This window comes from Mesoplodon mirus (assembly GCF_964341445.2).
Source record: "Mesoplodon mirus genome assembly, chromosome: 11".
NCBI lineage: Eukaryota > Metazoa > Chordata > Mammalia > Artiodactyla > Ziphiidae > Mesoplodon > Mesoplodon mirus.
The window spans coordinates 97368057-97392705 of NC_138987.1; the positions used below are offsets into that span (position 1 = coordinate 97368057).

At 50.9% G+C, this 24649-nt stretch overlaps 1 protein-coding gene across 1 annotated transcript in view; it reads left to right on the top strand.

Annotated features, from left to right (window-relative positions):
- Positions 1-24649, top strand: part of ANO2 (anoctamin 2) — a gene marked incomplete at both ends in the record, with an annotated part of 328154 nt that overhangs the window by 81007 nt on the left and 222498 nt on the right. Inside the window, 4 exons of the mRNA XM_082634789.1 lie at positions 2109-2160; positions 12418-12473; positions 13601-13642; positions 19641-19705. Of these exons, the coding sequence (XP_082490915.1) occupies positions 2109-2160; positions 12418-12473; positions 13601-13642; positions 19641-19705 (215 nt within the window). The remainder of the gene's footprint in view (positions 1-2108; positions 2161-12417; positions 12474-13600; positions 13643-19640; positions 19706-24649) is intronic.

A 24649-nucleotide genomic window follows, 5' to 3' on the forward strand; every position in this document is an offset into this window, starting at 1 on the left:
CGGGGGGATCTCCTCTTTATGGTTCTCCACCCAGGCCCTTCTTGGAATCACAAAAGCAGGGAATGTCAGAGCTGGGGGAGACTTTCAGCTAGTCAGATGACCCCCTTGCTTGACAGTTCAGGAAACTGAGGCTCTGAGATGCAATGAATTGAAAAAAAATTCAGGCAGATCGTTTGTGTCCAAATGAGGGCTCATTGCTGGGCTGCTGAGTTTCTTTCTTTCATTCCCAAAGAAGTCCTGCGCATTGCGGTCACAGGGAATGCTAAAGCTGGGCAGTTTGTCCAAGGACAAAATTACCAGCCCGTTCAATAGGAAGCCAACATTTGTGACTGTAGCCATTCTTCTACTGTCTTTTTGCCTTTTGCAGTCAAGGTTTTGGATTTTGCAGGATGGTTGATTCCAATGAAAATCTACATAGGGCCTGGGCCTTGCGGCCCCAGTTCTGAGCTGTAGGGCACCTCTGTTCACTGATCCATTTATCCCCTCCCCCCCTGGAGAGCATCTAGCCTATGGACAGAAGAGGAGAGAGAAAAAGGGGCCCAAGGAACGCTGGTCACTTAGGCCACAGTGGAAACATGGCAGTGTGTTTCCATTGATCCCTAGGAAAGAACTTAAGTTTCAACAGGAGGAGGAATAAGTGTTAGATACCTAGAGGACTTCCAAGTCAGCAGGGTGATGAGAAGGGTAAGGAGGGGCAGGTGATTGGAGGAAGATACAGAACGTTTCCAAGTCACGCTGAAAACACGGCCCTGACTCTTTGCTTGTAGGATGGGCAAGAAAACACCTCAGGTCCCTTGGCCTAGTGTTCTAGGAAGATTTAACACGGGCATATGATTTCTTTTATCTCTTTTATCTTCCTACAGTAAAAAGCATAAAGTTCCCATTGTTTTAGTTGATGCTGTTACAAGCTGTAACTCTCCCCACAGCTTGGATCCCACGACTGGGGGGGACGTTATAGGGCATTGTGGAAATTACCCGATAATTGCAAAGTGCTTGTAAAATAATAGGCTGCCATATAAATGCTGTTCCTAATTATTATTGCAGTTGGATACTGCATCGTATTAGAAGTGAACTAAACATTCTTGGGCCCCATTCTGCTGGAAGTTAGTTATTTACCACTCCCTCTAGGTCTGTGGCTGGAACGTGGGAGTGTGAATGATGATGGAGTAACACATCTTTTCTCGTTCTGGAAGCTTCTTCCTTCCCCTCCTGCCCTTTTCCCAGTCCACCGCACATTGTGATGGGGGGAGCAAAGGGCCTTGGGTTTTGTCTTGGGGTCTGCTCTGCCCTGGGCTTTGGTCTGAGGACTTTGCCTGCATCTCCCTGTGCCCCCTTCCCCGTGGGCATCTGGGCAGCGCAGCTGTCTGTCCCAACGGCGACTTCCTTCCTGGAGCCGGGAGCAGGCTTGAGACCCCTTGGAGGGCACTAGTTGGCCTGCAGGCTTACTCTGCCCTGGGTCCCTGCTTCCTTGGCTGGGGTGCCCTCAGCACCCCGCCCTCCTGAGTGAGCGACAGGGTCCCTGCAGGCCCCGCAGTCGGGGCTGTTGACCTGTTGATGGTGCAGCGGTCACCGAGCAGCAGCCTGCCGTGTGCCCAGGATGCGCTGTGACACTTGGAGTCTTGAGGATGTGTGGGACCTGCTCTGACTGGGGAGGCGTGATAAGGACTTGGGGGAAAAGCAAGAGAAGTGATAGCACCAAGGACCAAGATGTAGGTGGCCCTTTTCTAGTTGCCAAAGCGCTTTCATGGGTCCCCAAAGCAGCTCTGAGAGACAGCTCCATTGCAGGGGGGCCCACGGGCCCTCAGGACCTGCAGGGAGCTCGCTCAGGACACCTCAGCGGCAGGGACCCCCCCTGCCTTCCCTCTTGGCTTCCTCCTGGGCCCTCCAGAGGGATGTGAGTCTGGCCTCCCCTTCCCTCCTGTAACCGCAGTCAGTTTATAGGCTTTTCTTTATTTTGCGGGGCTGTGTGCGTGAGGGGTTAGATGCTTTGTTGGAATGTCCGTGAGCTCGGCACATGCCTGCCCATCCCTGCCCCCCCATCCCCCACCCCGGGCTGGGGATGCACCATGTGGCCCAGACGCTCACGGCCGAACTGTCGTCTGTTTTAGGTACACGAGATCCTGAAGCGCACCACCTGCTCTCGAGCCAACAACGTGATGGGTGAGGACTCTCCCACCGGGGGCCGTGCTGACGGGCTGGGGGGCCAGGGAGGCTGAGAACAAGATAAACAGACGCCCGCATGGAGGGGACGCCCTGCCTGCCCCCATTTCTCATGGGGCTGGGGCTGCCCCCTGACCTCCACCCCGGGTCTCTGTCCTTCCTCTCCTTTCCTTGGATCCTTGCTGACACCTTTCACTTGATCCTGAAAATTCATCTCCTCTCCCTTCACAGTCTCCAAAAGGTTTTAATAACCACCCAAATCATGGCAGCTTTTAATTTGTTTGTTTTTAAGAAGAAAGGCATCTTAGAGGCCTTTTAGTCCAAGCCCCTCACTTGATGTCAGAGAAGCTGACTCCCAGAGAGGGTGAATTTGTCTGGCGGTACCTCTTCTGAGTTCAGCATCCTTGTCACCACTGAACCTGTCTGGCTAAACCTGTTTGCCTTGTGGTTTGGTTTTTGAACCTGGGGGTGTTTGTGTTTGAAGCAGGACCCTCAGTGTGTGGGAGCTTGCAGTATAAGGCAGGCGGTCCGGATGCTGACGGGTGGTGGAGGGGACACAGGCGCTGAGCTTAGGTCCACGCGTGGTGTCCTGTCCACACGATCCCCCTGCAGGTGGAATGCTCTTTCCAGAGGGGCTGCGGTCACTCATCACTCAGAACATACCCTGGGGTGCCAAACCTTTGGCTTTTGAGGCAGCTTTTAGTTGAAAAGAGTCATTCAGAGGCAAGTCTAGGGAATAAAGTGGGCCGTCAAGCTGAGGAACAATAACCACGATGGCAGTAATAATAGCTGACGTTGGAGAGTTACGTGGGGTCCATGTGCTGCCTGAGGACTGAGGGAGGGGGTTGAAGAGGGACTCAGAGCAGGTGCTGTGGGGTGATAGCACCATTAGAACAGTGCGGGCCCTCTCGGGGGCGACTGTGTGACTGCTTTGATGTATTCATGTCACGACAACATTTTAAATACCGCTCCAGTGTTCAAAAATCAAATCTTCTCTGTGGTGGTGTTTGTCTGGAGCGCGGTGCTGATGAGACGAGACTCTGAGTGGGCGAGGCGATGCGTTGGCCCCTCAGCCCCGTGGGATGGACCGAAGCCCTCACTTGGAGCACTGGTAACCGAGGACCACCAGAGGCATCAAGAGGTCTGAGGATGTAGTTTGTATTTTCTCATGGCCTCCATCAAAGTTCTGGAATTTACCCTCACTTCTAGTCCAGTTCACTCCTTGGTTCCAGTAATCTGCCTTTTATTCACTCACACCCTCCTTGCTTGGACCAAAACTGCTCCCTTGGGTGTCACGGGTGACTCCGTCCTGCCCACGTTGCATGGCTTTTTCCTCCGTCTTCGTCTTCCTGTATCCTTCCAGACCCTGTCACTGAATCTCCATCTTCTGATAGTGGGTACCCAGCGAGGAGACCAGGGAGGATCCTGCTTCTCCTTCCTGGACCACGCGTTCTTTGCTTCCTTTGCTTCCTCTTCCTCCTCTCCCATTTTCAAGGTTGTCTTCTCCACGTTCCCTTGGCCTCCTGACGCTGCTCACTCTGCACAGAAGTCGTGCAGCCGTGAATTTCTGTTTCCCACTTCTCTCCCCCATTGCCTTTCCAGCGGCCAGCTGGATACCTCCACTGAGATATTCCCAGAACCTTGAAATCAGCGTCTGGCTGTGCCCATTTCCATCTCATTCCTCTCTCACCCTGTCCGTCTCTCCTGCCTTTCTTCCTGTTAATGTGACTGCTGCCCTCTCTGGTTGCGCTCCTGCCGTTCCCTTTGCTGGGATGTCCTTCCCCACGTCTCACCTGGGCCCACCCCCAGACCGAATACCTCTGCCCCTCAGGGTCTCCCTTTATGCTCTCTCCTCGGAACTCCCATCAAGTCTGATGTCTTTCTTGGTGATTATCTGTGTCCGTGGCTTAGACCCCCGAGACGGTCCTTGAGATGTGTGTGGATCATCTTTTATCCCCCTGTGCACTCGGCTGGCTGCACATTCTGCTCAAGTTGATTTGCTTTAGTGAATTAATTGAACGTGCTCAGCCGGCTAGTGTCATAGCAGGAGCTGGTGAGTTCCCTGTGATGTGTGTTTGTGGACAAATGGCTTAACTTCTCTCCCACCCAGTTTTCCCTTTTAGGTAAGAATTACGTGTCTTGCAGAGTTTTTGTAAAGATTAAATGGGAAACTGTTAGTTTGTTTTGTAAACTGGGAAGTCCTTAAAAACTAAAGTTTGTTTTGAGGGACAGCCTCCAGATTGTTGAAAAGTCATTAGAGACCCTCTGCTTTAAGACAGCAGTTTTTTTCCCTTTGAGGATCTGTTTGTTTGTTGGTTTGTTTGTTTTCCGATGTCACAAAGTCAGACATCTTAAGGATTTTGTTGTTGAGTAGTTTTCAAAAATTTCTTTCTTTTTTGACATTCAGAAAACATTTATTGAGCACCTACTATGTGTCAAATGACGTTATAGAAACAGAGATGGCAAGATGAATTTGACCTACTTTCTGTTCTTGCGGGGCTCTTAGTTTAGCCATGTGGACAGACATGTAAACAGATAATTATGAGATAATCTGGTAGGTATGATATTAGAAGTGTGCAGAGGGCAAAGGGAGCACAGATTCAGAACAGCCAACTCCCATGGATGCATCTAAATATCATCATAAGTTATCCAGCGTTAGCTTCATGACTCCCCGGGAAGGTAGGTGTGTCAGGAATTATCATCTCCAGTTACCAAGGTGCACAGACGGGAGGGGTGGCTTTTCCAGAGCCACATACTGAGACACTGTTGGAACTGGGTCTAGAACCTGGGTTCCCTCCTCCGATCCTATTTCCTCTGCCTTTGGGGTGCAGGGAACTCAGCGTGGCGTTTGGCTGAGTCTTTATGGGCTGTTGGTTCCACAGTAGTTGCTGATGATTTACTAGCTCCTAACAAGGGACTGACTCTGCTTCCCAGGAGAGGAGAACGCTGAAGGCCGATTCTCAGGTTCTTTGACTTCCGCCTGGGAAAATACAGTACCCTTTAAGCTTTTTGGCCAACTTACCATCTTACTTAGAAGATCAGAAAGAATGAGGAACGTGATAACATTGTGAGGCCTCAGGATAATACGGACCTTTGAGCCATGGGTAACTTGATTTTATTGCCCTTCTCTCTGGTTTTATAGAGAAACACACATGGGCTTAGAATTGGCTTAGATTTCCTCCAGAGGAGGGTTGCCTCATAAAAATAAAAGAAAAACGAAGAACAGGATTGTGTGCGGAATTGTTTTCCAAGGCATTTTCATTGATCCTTCAGCCTTGGAATTACCTTTTATGTGGTCATTACTTTTGTGACCAATTTACAAAGCTTTATTCCCTTTCTCATTGTCCTCAATTACAGTGGAAATTAGAAGGTGGAAAAGATAATAAAGATTAGAAATAGAAGATGGAAAAATAAAACTAAAGATAATAATAATTCAGAATCACTCCCGTTTATCTGGTATTATCACTTTCTTCTTTGTAGAAAATACATTTTTTCGAATGCCTACTTTGCAAAGCATTATGCTGCATACAAGATGTATGTATTGATTTATTTATAGTCCCATCTTGTTCCACAAAACTTCTGAGGTGACTTACAAGAAAAACAATAAAACAGCATAATATAAATAATAAAGAAATAAGAAACAGGAAAAACACAAATTAAAATAGAATGTTGAAACTAGGAGGAAAAAATAGACTGCAGATATGCAAACCATACGGCCCTCTAGCTTCTGCAGTTGGGCTGCAAATTTGACCTTGGACCGAAGTGAGAGGGGAATACAGTCAGTGGTGTAGCACTTCATGTCCTCAGCAACATCTTTTTATATAGAAATTTTTCTAAAGTCTCTCTAAACTTCCCTGCTTTCTCATATAGAATATATCAACATATGGTCTCTATATAAAGGCATACGTAAGCTTTTCTGTAGGATTCAGGATTATCCTTGAGAATATAAGGTTATTCAAGTTTCCTCAAGGATTACCTAAGTATTTTTACGGCTGTTTGCCCCACAGTCTCTGATGTTTTTGAATTCTTGACTCTGGTGACCTCCCTCCCTGAGTTTTGCTATTTCAAGGTTTGCTGTGCTATTTAGGACACAGAAAAACAAACTCATTAGAATTTGGGGTAAAGAGAAAGTGAAAAGGCATTGCAGGAGGATCTGGAGGATTCTGCTGTGGCTAGGTACGTAACCTTAGGGAATCGGTTGCCTGGGATTGAGATACTTTTTCTTCTGGGTTCTCTGTTGTGAGAGCTGAGATAACCAGGTAAGAGATCTCTGTACACATGAGGTCTTCCTTTAACCAAGATAGTAAGGGCCCCTTGCATGTGTGTCATTGTATGCTTTGCAAAGCACTTTCACACTCTTTATCTCCTTTGATCCTTTAACTCCCGTGCAGAGTAATTTCAACGGATATTAGATATTAACCGCTTTCCCAACAGAGAGATTGACTTCGAGCCCAAGGTTAGAGGTTTGGAGCTGATGGAAAGCTGAGTTTCTTGGCTCTTTTTCAGTGCTCTTGTAAACTGATCAGTTAATAAACGGATGAAGTTATTGGGAAAGGTTTTCCAGCGAAGGTGGAAGCTGAGGTCTTCCCACCGTGACATCCATTCATTCAACAAATATTTATTCGTATCCTACGCATCATTCACGTTCTAGAACTGGGGACTAGAGTAGGGACTCAGACAGACTCAGATCCCTGCCTTTACGGAGCTCACATTTGAGTGGCATTTGAGAAGAACGAATAAGCCACGTGGCTGTCTAGCGAGAGAGATGCATGCAAGGAAAGCACATGATACAAAAGACAGAAAGGGAACCACTCCAGAGAGTCAGGTTAGGGTCCCAACAGGAGCAAATGACACACTCACATGACCACCATTCAGGGCAGGAATATCAACAGAGAGACCATTTACAAAGGTGCGGCCTGGCAGTTGGGGATGCCAGGGTAGCATCGTGACCTGGAATTAGCGGGAGAGCTCTTACCCTCTGTGTACATGGTTCCCTGTGCTCTACAGTGGGACCTTGTTGTTTATCCATCCTATATATACTAGTTTGCATCTACTAGTCCCAAACTGCATTTTTAACCCACTCCCCAGGTGACTCTTAGGGACTCTAAAGGTAGACAACGATGTGAGTGCAGGATGGGCTGCCACAGGCTTCTTGCCCTGCCTACGTCTGGGAGTGGGGAGGGTAGTCCACGTGCTGGCCTTCTGGGCATCTGAATGTTGCTTCCCCGAAGTCCTCAAATGAAACCAAGTCCGCTCTGTGAAGGGCTTAATCTTTGTTGTGGTTTTTCTAACATTAGCTATATAGACGTTCGCCGTTTGGTCCCTTTAAGTGTCCTGGCCAGCAGTAGGGTCTCTTGGACTTCCTGTCGCCTTTTTTTCTTTTCTTTACTTTTTTCCTTCTTTGGTGAAAGGAGGGGCAGCAGGATAAAAATTAGCAGAAGGAGCTTCCCTGGTGGCGCAGTGGTTGAGAGTCCGCCTGCCGATGCAGGGGACATGGGTTCATGCCCCGGTCCGGGAAGATCCCACATGCCGCGGAGTGGCTGGGCCCGTGAGCCATGGCCGCTGAGCCTGCGTGTCCGGAGCCTGTGCTCTGCAACGGGAGAGGCCACAACAGTGAGAGGCCCGTGTACCGCAAAAAAAAAAAAAAAAAAAAAAAAAAAAAAAAAATTCGCAGAAGAAGGCAAAGAAAGGGGAGCTGACCTTGAAAAAGGATCGGCATTTGCTGACTATCTAACTTTTAATTTGGGGGGTTTCTTCTGTAACCTCCGCAAAAGCCAACGGGCCCTTTCCTTTTTACTTACCTGGGAAGTGAGGGATGGTGGGCTGACACACGCACCATGTCCAGAGCCTGGAAGTACTTGTGAGTTTGGGATCTGCAAGGTGGTGGTAGCCTGTGAGTCATCACGAACTTGGCCCAGCCCGATGGTGCCTTCTAATCAACATAACGTCAGGTCAGCGGTCGGGTTTAGGACTGTGCCAGTTCACTCCATTCTGGAATGCCTTTCAAGTGTGCTTTACCGTGGAAAGAAGCCCAAGCTTCCTTGACTGACACCTTTCCTGTTCCTTCATATGAAAGCTGTTGCCTTTTCATGGACAGAAAATTACAGCTTGATGGAGCTACGTTTTCATAGGTATTTTGGTGTCAGAGTATTTAAACAAATGTATGCTTTGGGCATCTCCCCTCCCTACTCAGGAGACGATGTCTTAATTATTTTGACCGAAGCCAGACCATGTTGTGTGGTGTAAACATCTGGTTTATCATTCATCCAGCTGAACTGGTTTATATTTTCTTAGAAGAAAAGGCTTGGAATTAAAGGCATTTAAGTAATTAAGCACATGTCAAGACAATTTGGTGATGGGTAAATATAGTTTCTGTTCAGTGCACTGTCTGGGGGGTTCTGGTTTAGATTTACGTCCGGCTGGAATACAGGGATGAAAGCAGAATGCCGGGCAGACTGGGCCCTGGTTCTGGGGGGAATCAAAACCAAATGAGTTTTCAGGAGTTGAGCATCATCCCTCTACGTACCTGTCCGGGTGTTTGGCCTGGAGGGGCAGAGCTGCAGTCCCTGTCACTCGGCAGCACCTGTAGATTTCATGAGATTCTCACGTTGGGAGGCGGACCAGAAACTGTGCTGTGGGTCAGCCTTTGTGTCCAGGAAACCAGAGATGTCTTGGAAGCTAAATGCGAGGCCTTAGGTTTTATATTATGAGGGTGTTTTCAGGTACCAGTCCCAGGGTCTGAGCCCACCCTGCTCTGGTCCTTGACCCCGACCCTGTATTTGCAGAGGACCAGTGTTGCTGGGCTTGGTAGAATCAGCAGAGCTGTGGCCAGTGCTGGGCAGAGAGAAAATGTGAGCCTTTTCCCTGGGGAATTGTGTTTCTAAGCAGCAGGTGTGAAGTACCTGGTGACCTGAAGGGACTTTGGGGATCAGTAAAGAAGTCCTCGGTGGGCCGTGCTTTGTTTGGGCCGAGGCACTGCTTCTCTTTGGGGCGAGAGGGGAAGGAAAACGTTCTCAGTGCTTTCTCCTCCTGGCTGGCCCCGCTTCTGGGAGTAGGAGGACAAAAGATCGGGTCTCTCTCTCTCTCCCTGGGTCTAGAGCAGAGAGGAAGGACTTTGGAAGTCATCCTGAAGAAGAAAGCTTTGCCGTTATGGCCAGATGGAGGATGCATGATGGAACCAATTAGCCCTTTTTGCCGAAAAGAAAGGAAAAATTCAGAATTTCAATTTTCAAAGCAGAGACTCTTTTTTTTTTAAGTTTGATTATTTTCTTCTTTTAAACTGATTTCCATGCTTGTTTGGGGGTAGAGTCTTGGTGTCTGAAGTCTGTGGCTGAGAGGCCAAAGCGGTTCCCATTCTTGGGTGAAGTTGTGGATAAACAGTTACTTTTCAACTTGCCTCTCCCCCTCCCCATTCCTCTTCCTTTCGTGTACCATCCGCTCCCTCTGCCCAGCAGCCCCTGACGGAAGGGCCCATAAGATGCCACCTGAAGAGGGGGAGGTACACAGCCATGGGGCAGAGACACGGTCAATGACAGCATCCTGAAGCTCTGGTTATCTGGTTTAGGACAATTCAGGTTTGATGACCTGAGTCGTCTTGGTTCCTCTCTTACGCAGCAGACTAGTCAACTAGAGTTTAAGTTTCCTTCATCAGCGTGGGTTGCCAAAGAAAATTGGAGTAGCGGGTAAGTAGATGCCTGTGATACATGGGAAGAGATGCTGAGATCACTTTCGCCATAGGGCTGCTTACTCTTTTGGGTAACAACCGTTACCCACAGAAGTTACAACTTCTGTGTTCCCAGCAGTGAGGCGGGAGCCCTGGGAGACTCCAGTGAGAGGGGCGTGCTCCCTGCCTCAGGTACCTTGCAGGCCTTTGGAGGGCACCAAACAAGGCGTGAACACCATTCTAGAAGTGAAACTGGCATTCAGTGCCGAGGAACTTTATTTCAAATGAGATGTAGGGTGCATAGCTTTAGACCTCCGATGATTCGAGATCTTTTTTGAAGCTCTGGTGGCAGGACCCAGGGGTTCAGGTTGTCGGCCCAGTGCTCTCAGACGCTGGGCTACTCTCTAAGCAAAGCCGAGAATTAGCAGGGGAGCTCCACACCTGCTGGACTTTTCCACGCAGTTTGGTGACTGTCTTCAGGGTATGTGCTGCCGCCTTGGCAACCAGGGGGTGGGTATGGGTACAGGGATTGGGTTGGGTAGTGCGTGGGGTGCAGTCTAGCTGGAGCCCTGCCCGCCTGTGATGCTTCAGCCTGTATCCATGTCGACAGCTTTGAACCACCCCCCGCCCCCTCCCGGCTTGGGATCCCTCCCCCTGATGATTGTAGGGTGGCTTCACATTGCTGTGGTTATGGCTCTTGAACTGATTAATGATGCTCAAAGTGAAATTGTAGTCATCGGAGGAAGACAAATCTGCAGCTCCTTCAGCCCCGGGGCACCTCCCCCCAACCCATACTCCCTATACCCACCCTCCATCCCCCATCTCCCCCCGCCACAGTTATTTCTGATGTTTTCTGTGCATGCCGAGGAGGAGACGTAAAATCAGGAAAGGACTGGCTCTTGGGTGACGCCGCAGCCCTGAAATCTCAGCTCTCAACTCGCTGGAAGAGTGGCCGCTTCTGCCAGGCGCCCCTGCAGCCCCCTGAGGACCTCTGCTCCCACGTGGACCCCTGGCCAGCCGTTCTGGCATCCCAGGCGAATAGGGGCATGATTTGAGGAAGAGGAGGCTGATGGAGGGAGGAGGATTGTTTGAGAACCTCTGAGGCTCCGAGCACGCGATGGGGCACTGACTGGGTGCGGGAGGTGGAAAACCACGAATTTTAACGAGTCACTGTCATCGAGCTTTGTCACGTAGCCTGGGAGTCTCTACAGAGTTGTGTGCAAATGCAGATTACTTAGCATTTGGACGTCATGGGTGTTTCCCTCCAAAATCGAATCTCTCCTCTTCACACTACTGTCTACAGTGTCTCCGGAAAGAATGGTTCAGGGCAGAAAGCGTGCTTGAGAGAAGGGAAATCATTGTGTTTCAGAGACCCCGCCCCCTGCTGCCCCCCTGCCCCCCACTGAATGTGCATCCCCGCATCCCCGCAGGCAGGGTCCTCGAGCTGATGAGATATGACCCCTTCCGTCTGGGAGCCAGCAACCCAGGGCAGACTGTCCTGAGTGACAGAACATACAGGGCATGTTATAGTCTCTGAATCCAAACATGAATGAAATGAGGGAATAGTAGTGGCTCTGGGCTGAACAGGAGCTTCTCTGTGGTGAGTATATTGGAGTTACAGGGATGGAGCCACTCCTTCACATAACATCTATTTAGTAGGGTCTGCTGGGTGTGTGCCCAGTGCTGTGGAATACTGTCGGGATTAAAAAACAATGGATCCCCTGTTATGTGGTTTTCCAACTTTGTGGTCTCAGGACCTCTTTATGCTTTTAAAAATTATCGAGAGCGCCTACAGGGCTTTCATCTAGGTGCGTTATATTGATCAATATTTATTATATTTGAAGTTAAAATTGAGAGAAGTTTAAAGCACGAGGATACGCAAGCCCACATTCCGTTAGCTGTCTGGGGATGATGTCATCACAGGTCACAAAACTCGGCTGTGGACTCATGAGAGAATAGGAGTATAAAAGCAAACCGTGTCTTAGTACTACTATAAAAATAGTCTGACCTTATGAACCCCCTGAAAGGGTCATGGGGACACCCAGGGTTCCCCAGGTCACACTTTGAGAACCACTGCCCTAGGGATCTAAGGGTCCAGGCAGGTCAGTCGTGGACCATAATGCACGCTGCCTTGTGAAGGAACAGCGAGGGGCCGGAAATGAGTTCAGGTGAAGTGCGGTGGGGTGCTCTGATGGACATGTTTATTGATTATAATGACAGTAATCCCTGTGGTCATTCCTATGCCAGTCACTGAACACAGATACTCTTAGCGCACGGCTGTGGCCATGGAGGCGGTGGTGGTGAGGGTTCTGGGACCAGAGGGATCTGAGTGTACGAGGACAGGATGGATGTGACATTTGAGAGAGCGTATCTGCTATTTAATCATAACTTTGCATTTGGGAAATGAAAAAATACTGTTCTTATGCTGAGAAGTCAAGCCCGAAAGGAACTTCTCGTCGACTGGGAGGATCTGGAGGGGTAGGGGTTCTCAGCTGAGAGGTGGGGCTGGGGGAGTTAGTATTCATCAGAAGACCAAGGTCAAGTTGAGAAACTCCTGCCCTACAGTTACCGTATTCATCTTCCTTCTTCTGCAGGTATTAATTCTCTGATAGCCAATAATATCTACGAGGCTGCCTACCCCCTGCACGACGTGAGTACCACCTCCATCGGTCAGCAGGGTGGACACTGCAGGTGACGTGGTGGATATACGGGCGGTGAGGCAGGAGGGAATGAGGATGCTGAACCACCTGGGCTGGCTCCGGACCACTTGTCAATGAAAATAACCCCCACTTGATTCTTGCCAGTTGTCTCAAATTGTTCCCGTTATTTCCCCGATGGCAGAACGAACTGGTTTTTGTCTGGGCTTCCCCACACTCCCTGCCTTGATTTTGGGAAAGTGCGAGAAGACAGATAACGGCGTGTGGAGGGTTAAAGGGAGATGGGGAAGGTGGGTGGATAGTGGGGAGCGCGAGTCCCAGACCGAATAATAACACAGGCTGGACCGTCAGGCCCTCAAATGACTGAAAGTGATCTTTTATACGTGATAGCTTTGTGTGGATGTGAAATTCCTCATCCTGTGTGAGGATGTATTAAGTGTCAGATCTTTTTTCTATCTTGACATATTTTAAGGATGTCTCACAAAATCCCTTATACTGTTGTTTGGTTAAGAAGACAGAGAGACTGTGATTCAAGCTTTTCTTGGCTGCGAGTAACGTCATAAACATCCTATAACATAAGGCAGTGATATTCTTCAAGATGATTCGTGAGAAACTGAACTGGCCCATGAACTCGGTGCCCCCAGACTGCCCTGTCCACCCCGTTGGTCGCTTTAGCATCTACCCCACAGTGGTACCAAATGAGACCCCTGGGGTGGGGACCCCTGAGCGCCCGCAGGAATTTCCCAGGTGACCTTTTCTCCTCGCCAGCATCCTTGCTGTGAGCACACGCGAATTGAGGTTCTGCCGGGTATGGCCAGGGTACAGGGGGGTTTTCCTGATGTGCTAGTCCGTTTCCAGGTCGGGCTCTGCTGTTGCGTTTGCTGTGAGGAGGGGCAGGGGGTCTCTGAGGCCTGTAAGGGGAGCCGCCCTGGGTGAGAAGCTGCCCACAGGAAACACAGCAGGTGCTGGTGACCAAGGAAGTGGACCGGTGTCTCCTTACGTGTCATTCTCTTGATCTTCCTTCCTGAAATGGGAATGAAAGAAAGGGATAACGTTAGAAAATTTAAAAGAAAACGCTTTCTCTGTTTTTGATCATTCCATTGGCTTTCTCCTCCTACAGGGTGAATACGATAGTCCAGGGGATGACGTGAATGACAGAAAGGTAAGCCAGCCTGATGCTGTGCTCGAGGACCATGCAGGGGTGGGGCGCTGCGTAGACGTGTCCTGGGTGTTCTATTTACTGCTTATCTATATCCAGCCGTTCTTCCACAGCTCCCTGTCCCCAGGCGTTTGGAAATGTGAGGGCATTTCTGGTCGTTGACGTGACTGTGTATGGGGGTGCTATTGGCATTTAGTGCCTGGTGGACCGGTGATGCCAACCATCCTGAAATACATCCCACAGTCACACACAGAGGCAGTATCCCTGCCCCTGATGACAAGAGAGCTTTGGCTGAGAAACACTGAGCATCCAAATCCCTTCATTGATAGATGGGGAAACTGAGGCACAGAACGATTGTGCACCTTGCCCATGATAACACTGCTACCATAAACAGAGAAGGGGCTAGTGCCCCTCTGACCCTCAAATCTAGTGTTCCTGCTAAAAATATACCAGTATCCATGCCATTACGGCTTGTTTGGGGAGGGTCACCCTTAAGTTATTCTTATCCTCTCTGTCGAGGCAGACAGGTAGGGTACAGCCGTTCCCAAATGATAGATGAGAAACCTGCTGCATATTCCGGGCAGCTAGGAATAGGTTATATTTAAGGGAGGGAAAAGGGTCCCTTTGGAGGATCTCCCCTATGCCAGTCACAGCTCCTGCCTGTCCCCAGCCCTCCATCTAGATCCCGTTTCTTCTGTTTTCGGGTACTCTAGGAGCATGGGTACCACCCTTCCCACCACGGCGTGATGCTCTGAGCATCACCCAGCCTCTTTAGTTGGGGCTGTCTGTCTGGCCATCACCCCCTCCTGCCATCCTCCCACCCAGGTTCCCCAGCCTTCAGCTACTCTGGTGAACAGATGAGGGTGGGCAGGATGAGGAATAGAAGCCCGTGTACCCCCTCTCCCCACCCCGACTCTGCTGTCTGGAAAATCATTCATCCCCCAAGTTGCTTTTGAGCAGCCTTCTTTTTATCCAGCCTATTAGTCCCTGTTATGAAGTGTTAAGTATTAAAAACATAAAAAGGTCTTTTCCAGAAATACTGCTGTGATTGCTTACATATGTCCCCTTCTCTGCCTGCCCAGGGAATCTGCTGTAGTTTTTCCATGTTTTAACCTCATCTGTTTTCTATCTGATGCTAATAGTCTCGGTGGTGTTTAATTTCCTGAAAAGTCCCGGATCAAATTTAAAGGAAAAGGAGGAAGCCTTTCTCCCCACATCTCACCTCCCTGGCCCCAGCCATTTTCTGTCCTCCTACTTTTTCTTTTCACATTACTCCCCTTTAAAGAGTGATCACCACCTACTGCCCACCTGAGAGACCTCCTGCTGGGTGGGTGGTAACCCTCAGCCCCTCAAGGTGGAACACTTTACAGGAACATTCCAGAGATCAGGAACACACAGTACTCCTGGGAAAAATCAGCCAGCCCCCGGTTACCTGCACAGAGGGAGAGAGAAGCAAATTGTAGACTATCCAAAATATATGTACCTTTGCCTGGAATGATATTATATTATTGTTAACAATAAAACCTTTGAACAAAATGTTTCCCTCCCAGGAGTTGTTTTGCTTAGGCCAGTGCTACTTCCTCCCAGTGCACACCCCAAAGGATGGAATGGGTAGAATCTGGCAGGCAGAGAGAGACCAGCCAGGACACAGCTGCATCTTGGTGGTTGCTCGGTGAAGGTGGACAAGTGTCTTTGGAGGACAAGCAACCCATTTCTTGTGGCTTTTCCTTGGGTTTGCCAGCCAGTCCTGGCCTCCTTATTTTCCTCTGCCAGGGTCATGGTTAGGGAAATAAAGTTTGCTGTGATGGGAGATAAGAGAAACCAGGAGTGAGAGTGAAAGCTTTTTTCTGTCCATTTGGCTTGGGAAACGGATACCCCGCACGGCAAGGAGACTGGTTCCGACGTCCATGAAATGATTGTCCCGTCGGGACTAAAACCCTGGTGTCCAAATTCCAGCCAGCGCTACCACCAGGTGGACACGGTCTTTCATGTATGGCAAGGGGACCTCTCACTGCCGTGCTGGCTTCCTTCCTAGAGCTTCAGAAGCATATGGGTGGGACCTAAAAGGTATCTTGAAAGAACCAGCCGAAATCTCTGAACATGTGCAGCACATTTATTCGTATGTGTTACCTTTTAAGAGTCTAGTGTTCTTCCAGAGGGCTGCGGGAAGGACTTTGGTTGGGTGCAAGGGAGAACCCTTGAATTTGGTGCTGGACAAGGTGGAGAAGGGTTGAGAACTGACCGATGGGAGATCGCCCCTCTGCGGGCCTTTAGGGGTGATCCGCCCATCCTGCCCATACCTGGGGTTCACCTCCTTCTTCCCTGTGATTTGTGGCTGTTCCGGGGATGCGCCTCATAGGTGGAGAGCGATCTCCTTCCCCGCAGCTCGCCTAGTGCGGCCTGCAGTCTCGATGACTCAGCCCCCTCCCAGAGGGTAATTCACGAGAGGCTCCCTCCCTCTGGAGAGCAGGGGTTTCTTGCCTTTCTAGAGAGCTGGGCTGCGAGGGTGTGGATGGGCCCCTCCCACTGCCAGCAGCCACCTGATTCCACATCCGCCAGACTTACCTGCTTTTCTCAGGTATCCCAGGGGAGGGACTGTCACCATCCTCCAGGGGCTGACTGGGTCCCACCAGCTCCCCCTGGCTTCCCTACCCACTTACAGGGAACCCAAAGCACAACCTGGAAGATACTCATCTTAAAGTTTAGAAACTCTAGCAGTTTCTAAACCCTTGGTCCTGAATTTTCCAGCTTTTGCAGATGATTATCTTCTCTAGTGGGCAGTTCAAAAGTCAGTCTTGTCTTTCTGACGGGAAAGGTACCTTTCTTCTTGGTTTCACTTGAGGACTAGTTTTCCCATCCTGCACAACTCCCATTTCACTAATGGGAAAGTGACCTGCCAAAAAATCCAACAGGTCATTGAAGGATCCGGAGGTAGAATTCCATCCTCTCCCATCCTGGTCCACCCTGTCCCATCAGTGCCTCTAAGCCGGCTACAGCTGGCGTCTTTCTGTCTGTCCCAAGTCCAGCTGCTCTCAGGAGCTTGTGGCCTCAGGGAGGGCCCCGAGTCTCGTGCATCTTGCCGTTCTCTGGCATTGCAGATGGTTTTAACAGTTGGGTTCTTTATAATCCCATGAAATACTTAAGCCAGCTGAGCGATGTGACCCTAGGAAGCCGACCTGGCCTCCTGTATGCTCTGATCCATCAGATGGTGTGGTCCCCTTGTTGCTTCCTGCCCTAAAGGTTTGGGGTCAGACCCACATGCTTGGAATTACATCCGAGGCCTCTGAAATACAGCTCTGTGAGAAGGAGCTGCAGAGCCTCCTGGCTCTGCTCGCAGGCTTGGCCGGTAGGTGAAGAGGACATGGCATAACTCTGAGGGAGAGAGTGTATTTGCTAGGAGCTCATTAGAAAGTTCTAGACTCGGCAGGTTTAAAGGGACTGTTGCAATTTACTCTGGTTGTCCTCTTGCACTTGATGCACACAGGCTCATCCCTGTTGACTGCTGGTCTGCCCCGGGACCCTGTAACCCGGGGCTTAGCCCGATCCACCTGGTCTCGAACTGTGTGATTAAACATTTGTAGAGACAGGGAAGGGTCTACAGCACCCTCCCTCCCCTGCAGGGCTGTGCGAGCTGGCCCGGCAGAGCCACATGGGCAGTGTGCAGGCATCGTCGCATCACCTCCCGGGTTTGATGCCCTGGAGCTCCAGCTCTTCCAGGGGTTGCCTGGTGATCTCCTCTGCTGTGTCCATCTGGCCCATCTGGAACCACTCTTGTCAAGGTCAACCATGGGTCGCTGGGTCCAAGGTCACTTCTTGGTTCTCATCCAGCCTGACCCGTCAGCCGTATTCTTCCCTTGGAATCCCATGGTGCCTTGGCCTCCAGGACACCACCCACTTCTAGTTCTGTGCTATGTCACCATTGTTCCTCTGGCTCTTCTGCTGTTCCTTATCATCCCCTTGACCTCTGAATGGTGGAGCACCCAGGGCCCCGGCGTCACGCCTCTTCTCTACCTCTCTCTCTTTGACAGTTGCATCCGTAACTTGATGACTGTACAAATCATGTCTTCTCTGACTCTGGACTCTCCTTTGAACTCCAGACTTTTATATCCAGCTGCTCACTCTATATCCCCACGTGGACATCTACATGGCATCTCCAACAAACGCCTCCCAAATGGAACTCTTGGTTCCCCCTCCCTAGCCTGTTCTTCCCCATTTCAGTGAATAAAATCACCGTCTACTCGATTGCTCAGGCCACGTTCTCATTTTCTCTCACCCCACATCCAATCCAACAGCAAATCTTACTGACTCTCCTTTTAAAATACAAGCCGAATAAACCCCTTCTCACGGCTTGTCCCACTGCCTCTGTGGTACAGGCCACCATCACCCCTCCCCTGGACCATTACAGTAGCTCCCCTGCTCCTGTACCAGCTCTCACTGTTCCCCCTGCAGCAGCCAGAGTGAGCCATCTACACTCTAATAGTGCCAGGTCGTATCCCCCCCAACGACCCTGCTGCTGCCAACCTCCTAATGGCTTCCTTCAAAGTCCAAAGGTCTTTGCATGGCCCACAAGCCCCTGACTGATCGGGCCACCCCAGTCCTTTTTAACTGGGGTTATGTCCCAAGACTCTCCCCTTGCTCAGCGCCAGCCTTCCGGCTTCCCTCTTCATCCTAGGACATGCCCTTTCCTCTAGGCCTTGGCACAGAAAGAGTGTTCTTCTAGGTGAAACAACCACCTACCTCCTTCAGGTCTCAGCCCAAATGTCACCTCCTCAGAGAGGCCCTCCCTTGCCATCCTTTTCTTTTTTTTTTACATACCTATCAATAATTATTTTTAAAACTAATTTATTTTGTTATTTTTTATCTTTTAAATAAAATTTTATTGGAGTATAGTTGATTTACAATGTTGTGTTAGTTTCAGGTGTACAACAAAGTGAATCTGTTACACATATACACATATCCACTCTTTTTTAGATTCTTTTCCCGTATAGGTCATTAGAGAGGATTGAGTAGAGTTCCCTGTGCTATACAGCAGGTCCTTATTAGTTATCTATTTTATATATAGTCGTGTGTGTATGTCAATCCCAACCTCCCAGTTTATCCCCCCCTCTTTCCCCCTTGGTAACCCTAAGTTTGCTTTCTACGTCTGTGACTCTATTTCTGTTTTGTAAATGAGTTTATTTGTACCATTTTTTTAGATTCCACATAGAAGTGATATCATATGATATTTGTCTTTCTCTGTCTGACTTACTTCACTCAGTGTGACAATCTCTAGGTCCATCCATGTCCCTGCAAAATGGCATTATTCTGTTCTTTTTTATGGCTGAGTAATGTTCCATTGTATATATGTACCACATCTTCTTTATCCATTTCTCCATCGATGGATATTTAGGTTGTTTCCATGTCTTGGCTGTTGTAAATGGTGTTCCCTTGTCATCCTGTCTAAAATAGCACTCTACCCCCCTCTTCATATTCTACTCCCTACCTTGATTTATTTTTCTCTGTGGCATTTATAAGTTAATATTCGTCTCTGCACACAAGGGGTAAGCACCACGCTGGCAGCGACTTTGTCTGGTTTCCTGCTTTATCCAGTGTCTGGACAGGGCCTGGCACAAGGTGGATATGCAGTCAGTACTTATTAAACGAGTGAATACATGAACGCCAGGGCTCATCTGGCTGGACTCAGCAAGGCGAGGGAGTGAAGAGCGAGGGGCTTTGCTTGGTAGGTGCAGCACACCCAGAGTGTGATGAAGATCACCTTTATTATTTGGGGAGGAGAAGTCAGCGTCTACAGCCTCCTGCCTTTGGAGTCTCCCTGTGGATATCTCCTGAGAATTCTCCTGGAAGCTGGGCTTTGGGGATTCAATTTTGACTTGCCAGGATGGCTTTGGTGGGGAGGGGTGTGTGTCAAATGTTGACTTGCTAAGCTGAATAAGAAAAGGTGAATAGTTGCCTGCTTCACCTCTAATCTGGTTCCCTGTTTTTTTTTTGTTTGTTTGTTTAGCTGCTGTATCAAGAATGGGCACGCTATGGGGTGTTTTATAAGTTTCAACCTATTGACCTCATCAGGTAAGATGTGGGAGGGGACTCTTGGGAGGACCCAGAAGGTCTCTGCCAACTGTCTTGGCTCCTGGAAGTGTGTTGGCCGAGCAGAGGGCTTGGCTGTTCTAGGCTGTGACGCCCCTGCTGTGTGTCCTACAGATGGGGAGCCAGCTCCTGGGTGGGCGAGGGCAGTGGCTGCTGTGGGTCAGCAGGTAATGAAGACGGATGTTCCGTGACTTGCATCTTGGGGTCTTCAGCACTGTGGTCTCTCCCTGCCTGCTCTTGTGGGGAGAGGAGTGAGTAGAGTTCTCTCTTTTATTATCGTCCTTCAAATTTGCCTAGAGAAGAACGTGGGTGAAGCAGATCCTTGGGTCATTCCCAAGTAGCCACAGTATTGACCAAGAGAAGGGAAGACCCGGCACATCGTATAAGGGCTAAGCCAGCTGGTCTGCGTGGAAATGCAGGCTTTTTATGGCTTCTCCAAAAAATTGGAAGGGAGAAGAGAACTGGGTCCTAAACCTCTCCCTTTAGTGCTGCTCCTAAAATGATGCCCTATTGCCTAGGGAATTTCCCCAGTTTCTACAGAACATGGGCGAAAAGCTTTTGGAAAGAACTTTCTAGAAGGCAGTAGTCTGACTAGCCTCAAGTGGGTTGAGGGCTCTAGGAACTCCACGGGCTGTTGAAACCCCACCTCTTTCCCAGCTGGCATGTTGGGAGGACCCCTGTGCAATGGGGGACCACTGGGCTGAGTAGGGTCTGGAGACTGGGGTCTTGCCCAGGCTTGGCCACTAGGGGCGATTGTTGCTCTGGTCAAGTCACGTCCCCTCTTTGGTCTTCGGCATCCTGGTTTTCCGAAACTGGGAGCCTGAGCTAGGGCTCTACAGGGGAAATTTGATAGAGCACACTTATTTGGAAACTATGGGGACCCTCGGCCCTGTGCCTGACATAGTGGACTCGCTGCCACTCAGTCACCTGTGGCTCACTTTAATGAGCTAATTCATCAGCCAGCAAACTCAGAGAGTGTTCCGGGCTGCTCGCCCTGGGCTGGGACCGCGAGAAGGGTGGCCGCCAGAAGGATCAAGTCCAGAGGGAGGGATTCCAGCTGCTTCTTGGAAGAAGACAGCAGGCTGGGAGTCACAGTTTGGGCAGGCTCACCTCCCACGCAGAGTGGGACGGCCCTCCCAGGGAACTGGGAGCTCAGTTGGACAGCAGGTGTTTGTTCCAGCTGAAGACCGTTAGCCGAGGGGCTGGGGTCGGGGAGTGGTGCCACAAATGCCGGTGACCGAGGCCCCCTCACCCTGCACCTCCCGTCCCCTGGCGGCCTTTTGTGAGGTGCGGCCACCTAGACTGTTCTCTGGGCCACACCAGGGCTGCTTCCTCCGTGCCTGGTGGGCTTTGATCATCCTCTCTGCGTCTCTGGTGGCCACCCACACTGTCGCCTGTTTTCTCCAACTATTCACTCCTTTTGAAAAAATACGATGCCAGAAAATAAAAATTCTCCCTCCCGGAGAGCCCCATGTTTTCCTCTGGAGACTTCAGGTGACCGGCCGCCAGCTGAGTGGGCAATGGCTCCGGGCATGCCCTCCGTTTCAGCCACCGGAGCAGCCTCCCCTGTGGGGGAAGAGGTGCCTTTGGAGCAGATCCTGGCTCTGGGGCCTGGCGTTTCCCGAGGACGCAGAGCCCAAGGCTGTCCAGACGGGCGCAGTGTGCCGTGGGGCTGGGGGCTGTCCACTGCCGCTTCCGCACCTGCTGCACGATGCCAGTGGCCTGGATGTGGGGCTCGGACGCGCCTGGAGCCTCGGGCATCTTTCAGACACTGGCTGGAGGGGAGGGGATGGGACACGGGTAGTATGGGGGCTGTAGTGGGGGACTGTGGCCTACCCAGAGGGGTGCCGAACTTACTCTGCTGGAGAGAGACGAGGGGACTGTGGTGGGGAGAGAGGGAAGGGACAGAGACGTTGGGGGCATAGGTGGGCAGGGGCGCCAAGAGCAGGCAGCTGGAGAGGAAATGGGTGGCAGCTGTGGGAAGAGCTCCCCGCACTCAGCCGGCTCCACCTAAGCTCGTGCGTCCACGTCCCCTCCTTCCTCTCCTCCATCTCCCAGTCCCCGGTCTGACACCAACTCCTGTGGGTGCGTCTTCAGCGCCACTTCTCTCTGCTGCCACTTCTTCTCCATCCTTCCTGCCTTCACCTGTCGGGACCTAGTGGCCCACGGCCCAGCCTGAGGCCCCCCTGACCCTGTGGTTCCATCGCAGCGCATGCCTGTGAACTGCGCCCTCTTGGTGCTCACGTAGGAACTGCACCCGTGTGGTCAGTGCTGAAGCATCCACAGAGGCAGGGGGGTCCTGTCCAGGTTGAAGGTAAGCCCTTCGAAGGCCCAGCAGAGGTGTTTCCTGCCCGTCGCCTTGGGCCCCCGGCTCCTCATCGGCAGCACCGAGCACTGTTCCTCCCCCGGTGCCCACGGATTGGAACATTCAAAAGCACGGAGCGGCTGCGAGCCCAGCGGGGTGGGAGGTCCCTGGGCGTGTAGAGCCACCCTTCCCTTCTGCAACCCTTCGAGCCTAAACTTGAGATTTAGGGTTCGAGGCTCCTTTCCCAGGTGTGTAAAGTAGACAGAGGGGGAGCAAGACGCCCCTTCCCTGCACCCCGCGCCCCTCCCCCGCCAGCTGCATGGGCATCCGGGCCCAGCAGGCTGCACTGTGAGATTGCTGATGGGGCTCCCAGCCCAGCAGAGCTCTCCACCCTGAGTCCTACCCGTGCTCTGGAAACCTCGGGGCCTGCAGGCCTGAGTGGAGTGTGTGTGTGTGTATGTGTGTGTGTGTGTATGTGAGTTGCCTGGGAAGCTCCCCAGGGAGGTATCCAGTAGCGACCCCCCTCACAGAAGAATCTTCTGGGAACTTCTAGCCCGAAGCACTTGTGCCCTGGAAGAAACAAGGTTTGTGTTGGAGCCAGTGAGGGAAATGATGTTTTAGCTGGAGGGAAATGGCCCTACTAGTCCCTTGGGGCCACATGAGTGTCCCTGCAGGCGGAGGAGTAGATTTCTGCCTGCACTGCCCTGGGTTAACTCCCTGACATCCCAGGAGGGAAATGGCCTTTATTTTCTGGGGAACCCGGGAGGCTGGGCCTTTTGGATTGACTAATACAGGGTGATCCCATATTAGTGAGCGCCCTGCCCTGTCTTTTCACTAAAATGAACATCTGCTCACGGGCAGATTTTCTTAGCTGGGAGGTTTTGATATGGATGAGATAAAACAACAGGCTTTGAACATCTGAGTTAGATTTAGCTACTAACCGTACTTTGCTGAAGTTGAGATGCAAAATTGTATTTTAAAGTGTCTGCTGCTGCCTAACTATGACAGCATGAGGAGGAGAGGGGCCCAGAAGTCCACCGGGCTCAGGGGATGTGTAGCTGTGGACTTTGGGGAATGGACCGAGGGCGTCGTACACGGGCAGCATCCACTGTGTCAAATCGGGGTTACGGTTTAGAGAGGAGTGAATGGCTCTTCCTCGTTCCCTCCTCTTTCAGGGATGCCATTTCCCAAGAGAGGCTTCCTAAGATCAGGCCCTGGGCGTAGCCCATCCCTGGGGCAGGTCCGGAGTCCTCTCAGAAATGTCCTGCTTCCTCAATGACCTAACAGTGGTATCTGTGCCATTTCAAGAGCCTTTGGGCATCATCTGTGGACAGCAAGAGTGGCACTGTGCCTCCACCTTGCTACACGTCTCTACCATCCTGGACTTCCAGCCCTCTCCAGCCGCACCAGTGGAGAGCCCATCCAGGACCTCGGCATCCCAGGAATTGGCTTTTCCTGCTCCTGATAAAAGGCAGAGGTGCTTGTTCTTGCCAGAATTCCCCAGAAAGGCCACTAGAAGGTTGCGTGATTTGATCCATCCCTCTGTGTCTCTGAGCCCCACTTCTAACCTCCTGAAACATGACGCATCCACATCCCTCCAGGAGGGAGATGGAGGAAGGCACGTTCTTTCTTAGGAGGCTTCTCAGCAGGCCAGGCTCAGGAAGGACTGGCTGCAGCTGGTTTGGGGGAGGGAATGGAGAGGGAAAAATGTTGATCAACCTGTGACGAATTATTTCCTGAGCCCTGCTGCTTCCTTCTTGATCCTTCCCTGGGCTTTACAAAGGCAGTTCAGCTCAGTGCAGTAAACATCTACTGATGTCCACAGTGAGCAAGTCTCTGGAGGCACAACGAGACGTAGGGTGGAGTTTGCGTCTTTATGGATCTAGCAGTTACACAGGGAGACAGACCCATGGGAGGCGGGATGAATTGAGGGCTTTTCAGGACTGTCATATATAAGTACTAACATGATAGGTTGGGACAACAGATGGAGAGTGGTTGCTACTAGCAGAATAAGGGAAGACTTCCTGGAAGAGGTGGTGCTGGAATTGGAAACATTGCTTTCTGAAAGGCTGAGGTTAAAGGTCCTGAATGTGTCTTTGTCACCAGCCTGGGCTGCCCCAAATATGGACTTCTTGTTGAGCCTGGTGTTGATGGCCAGAAATCACAGTGCCCCAAAGCCAGGTCCCTCCTGACTGTCAGTTGAGAGAGGTCAAGTCAAGAACTTGACTTGCAGATCTTGCCCCACCTGCATGGACTCTATGCCAACCTGGCCCGTGTCCCTGCCTCTGACCTGTAAGTTAGCAGAGCATCCAGGGCTGGAAGGAGATGAGGCTGGACCCAAGAGAGGAAGCCAAGGAGAAGTGACGTGTGGGGCTAGCACCTTGGTATCTGCCGGTCTCAACCTTTGAAGTACTGGGACCAAACCATGGCATCACAGAGGTGGGAGGAGCTTAGAGGCTGGCTGACCTCAGTGCCCCGCCATGGAATGGGGAATTGAAGACTTCCTCTCCCCGCATATTGATCGAGCAAATGCCCAGCCTCTGCATGATTTTTCTTGTAATGGGGGAGACGCCTGGCCTCGGGGGCAGCTTGTTTGTCTGCTGGACATTTTTAGCCACTAG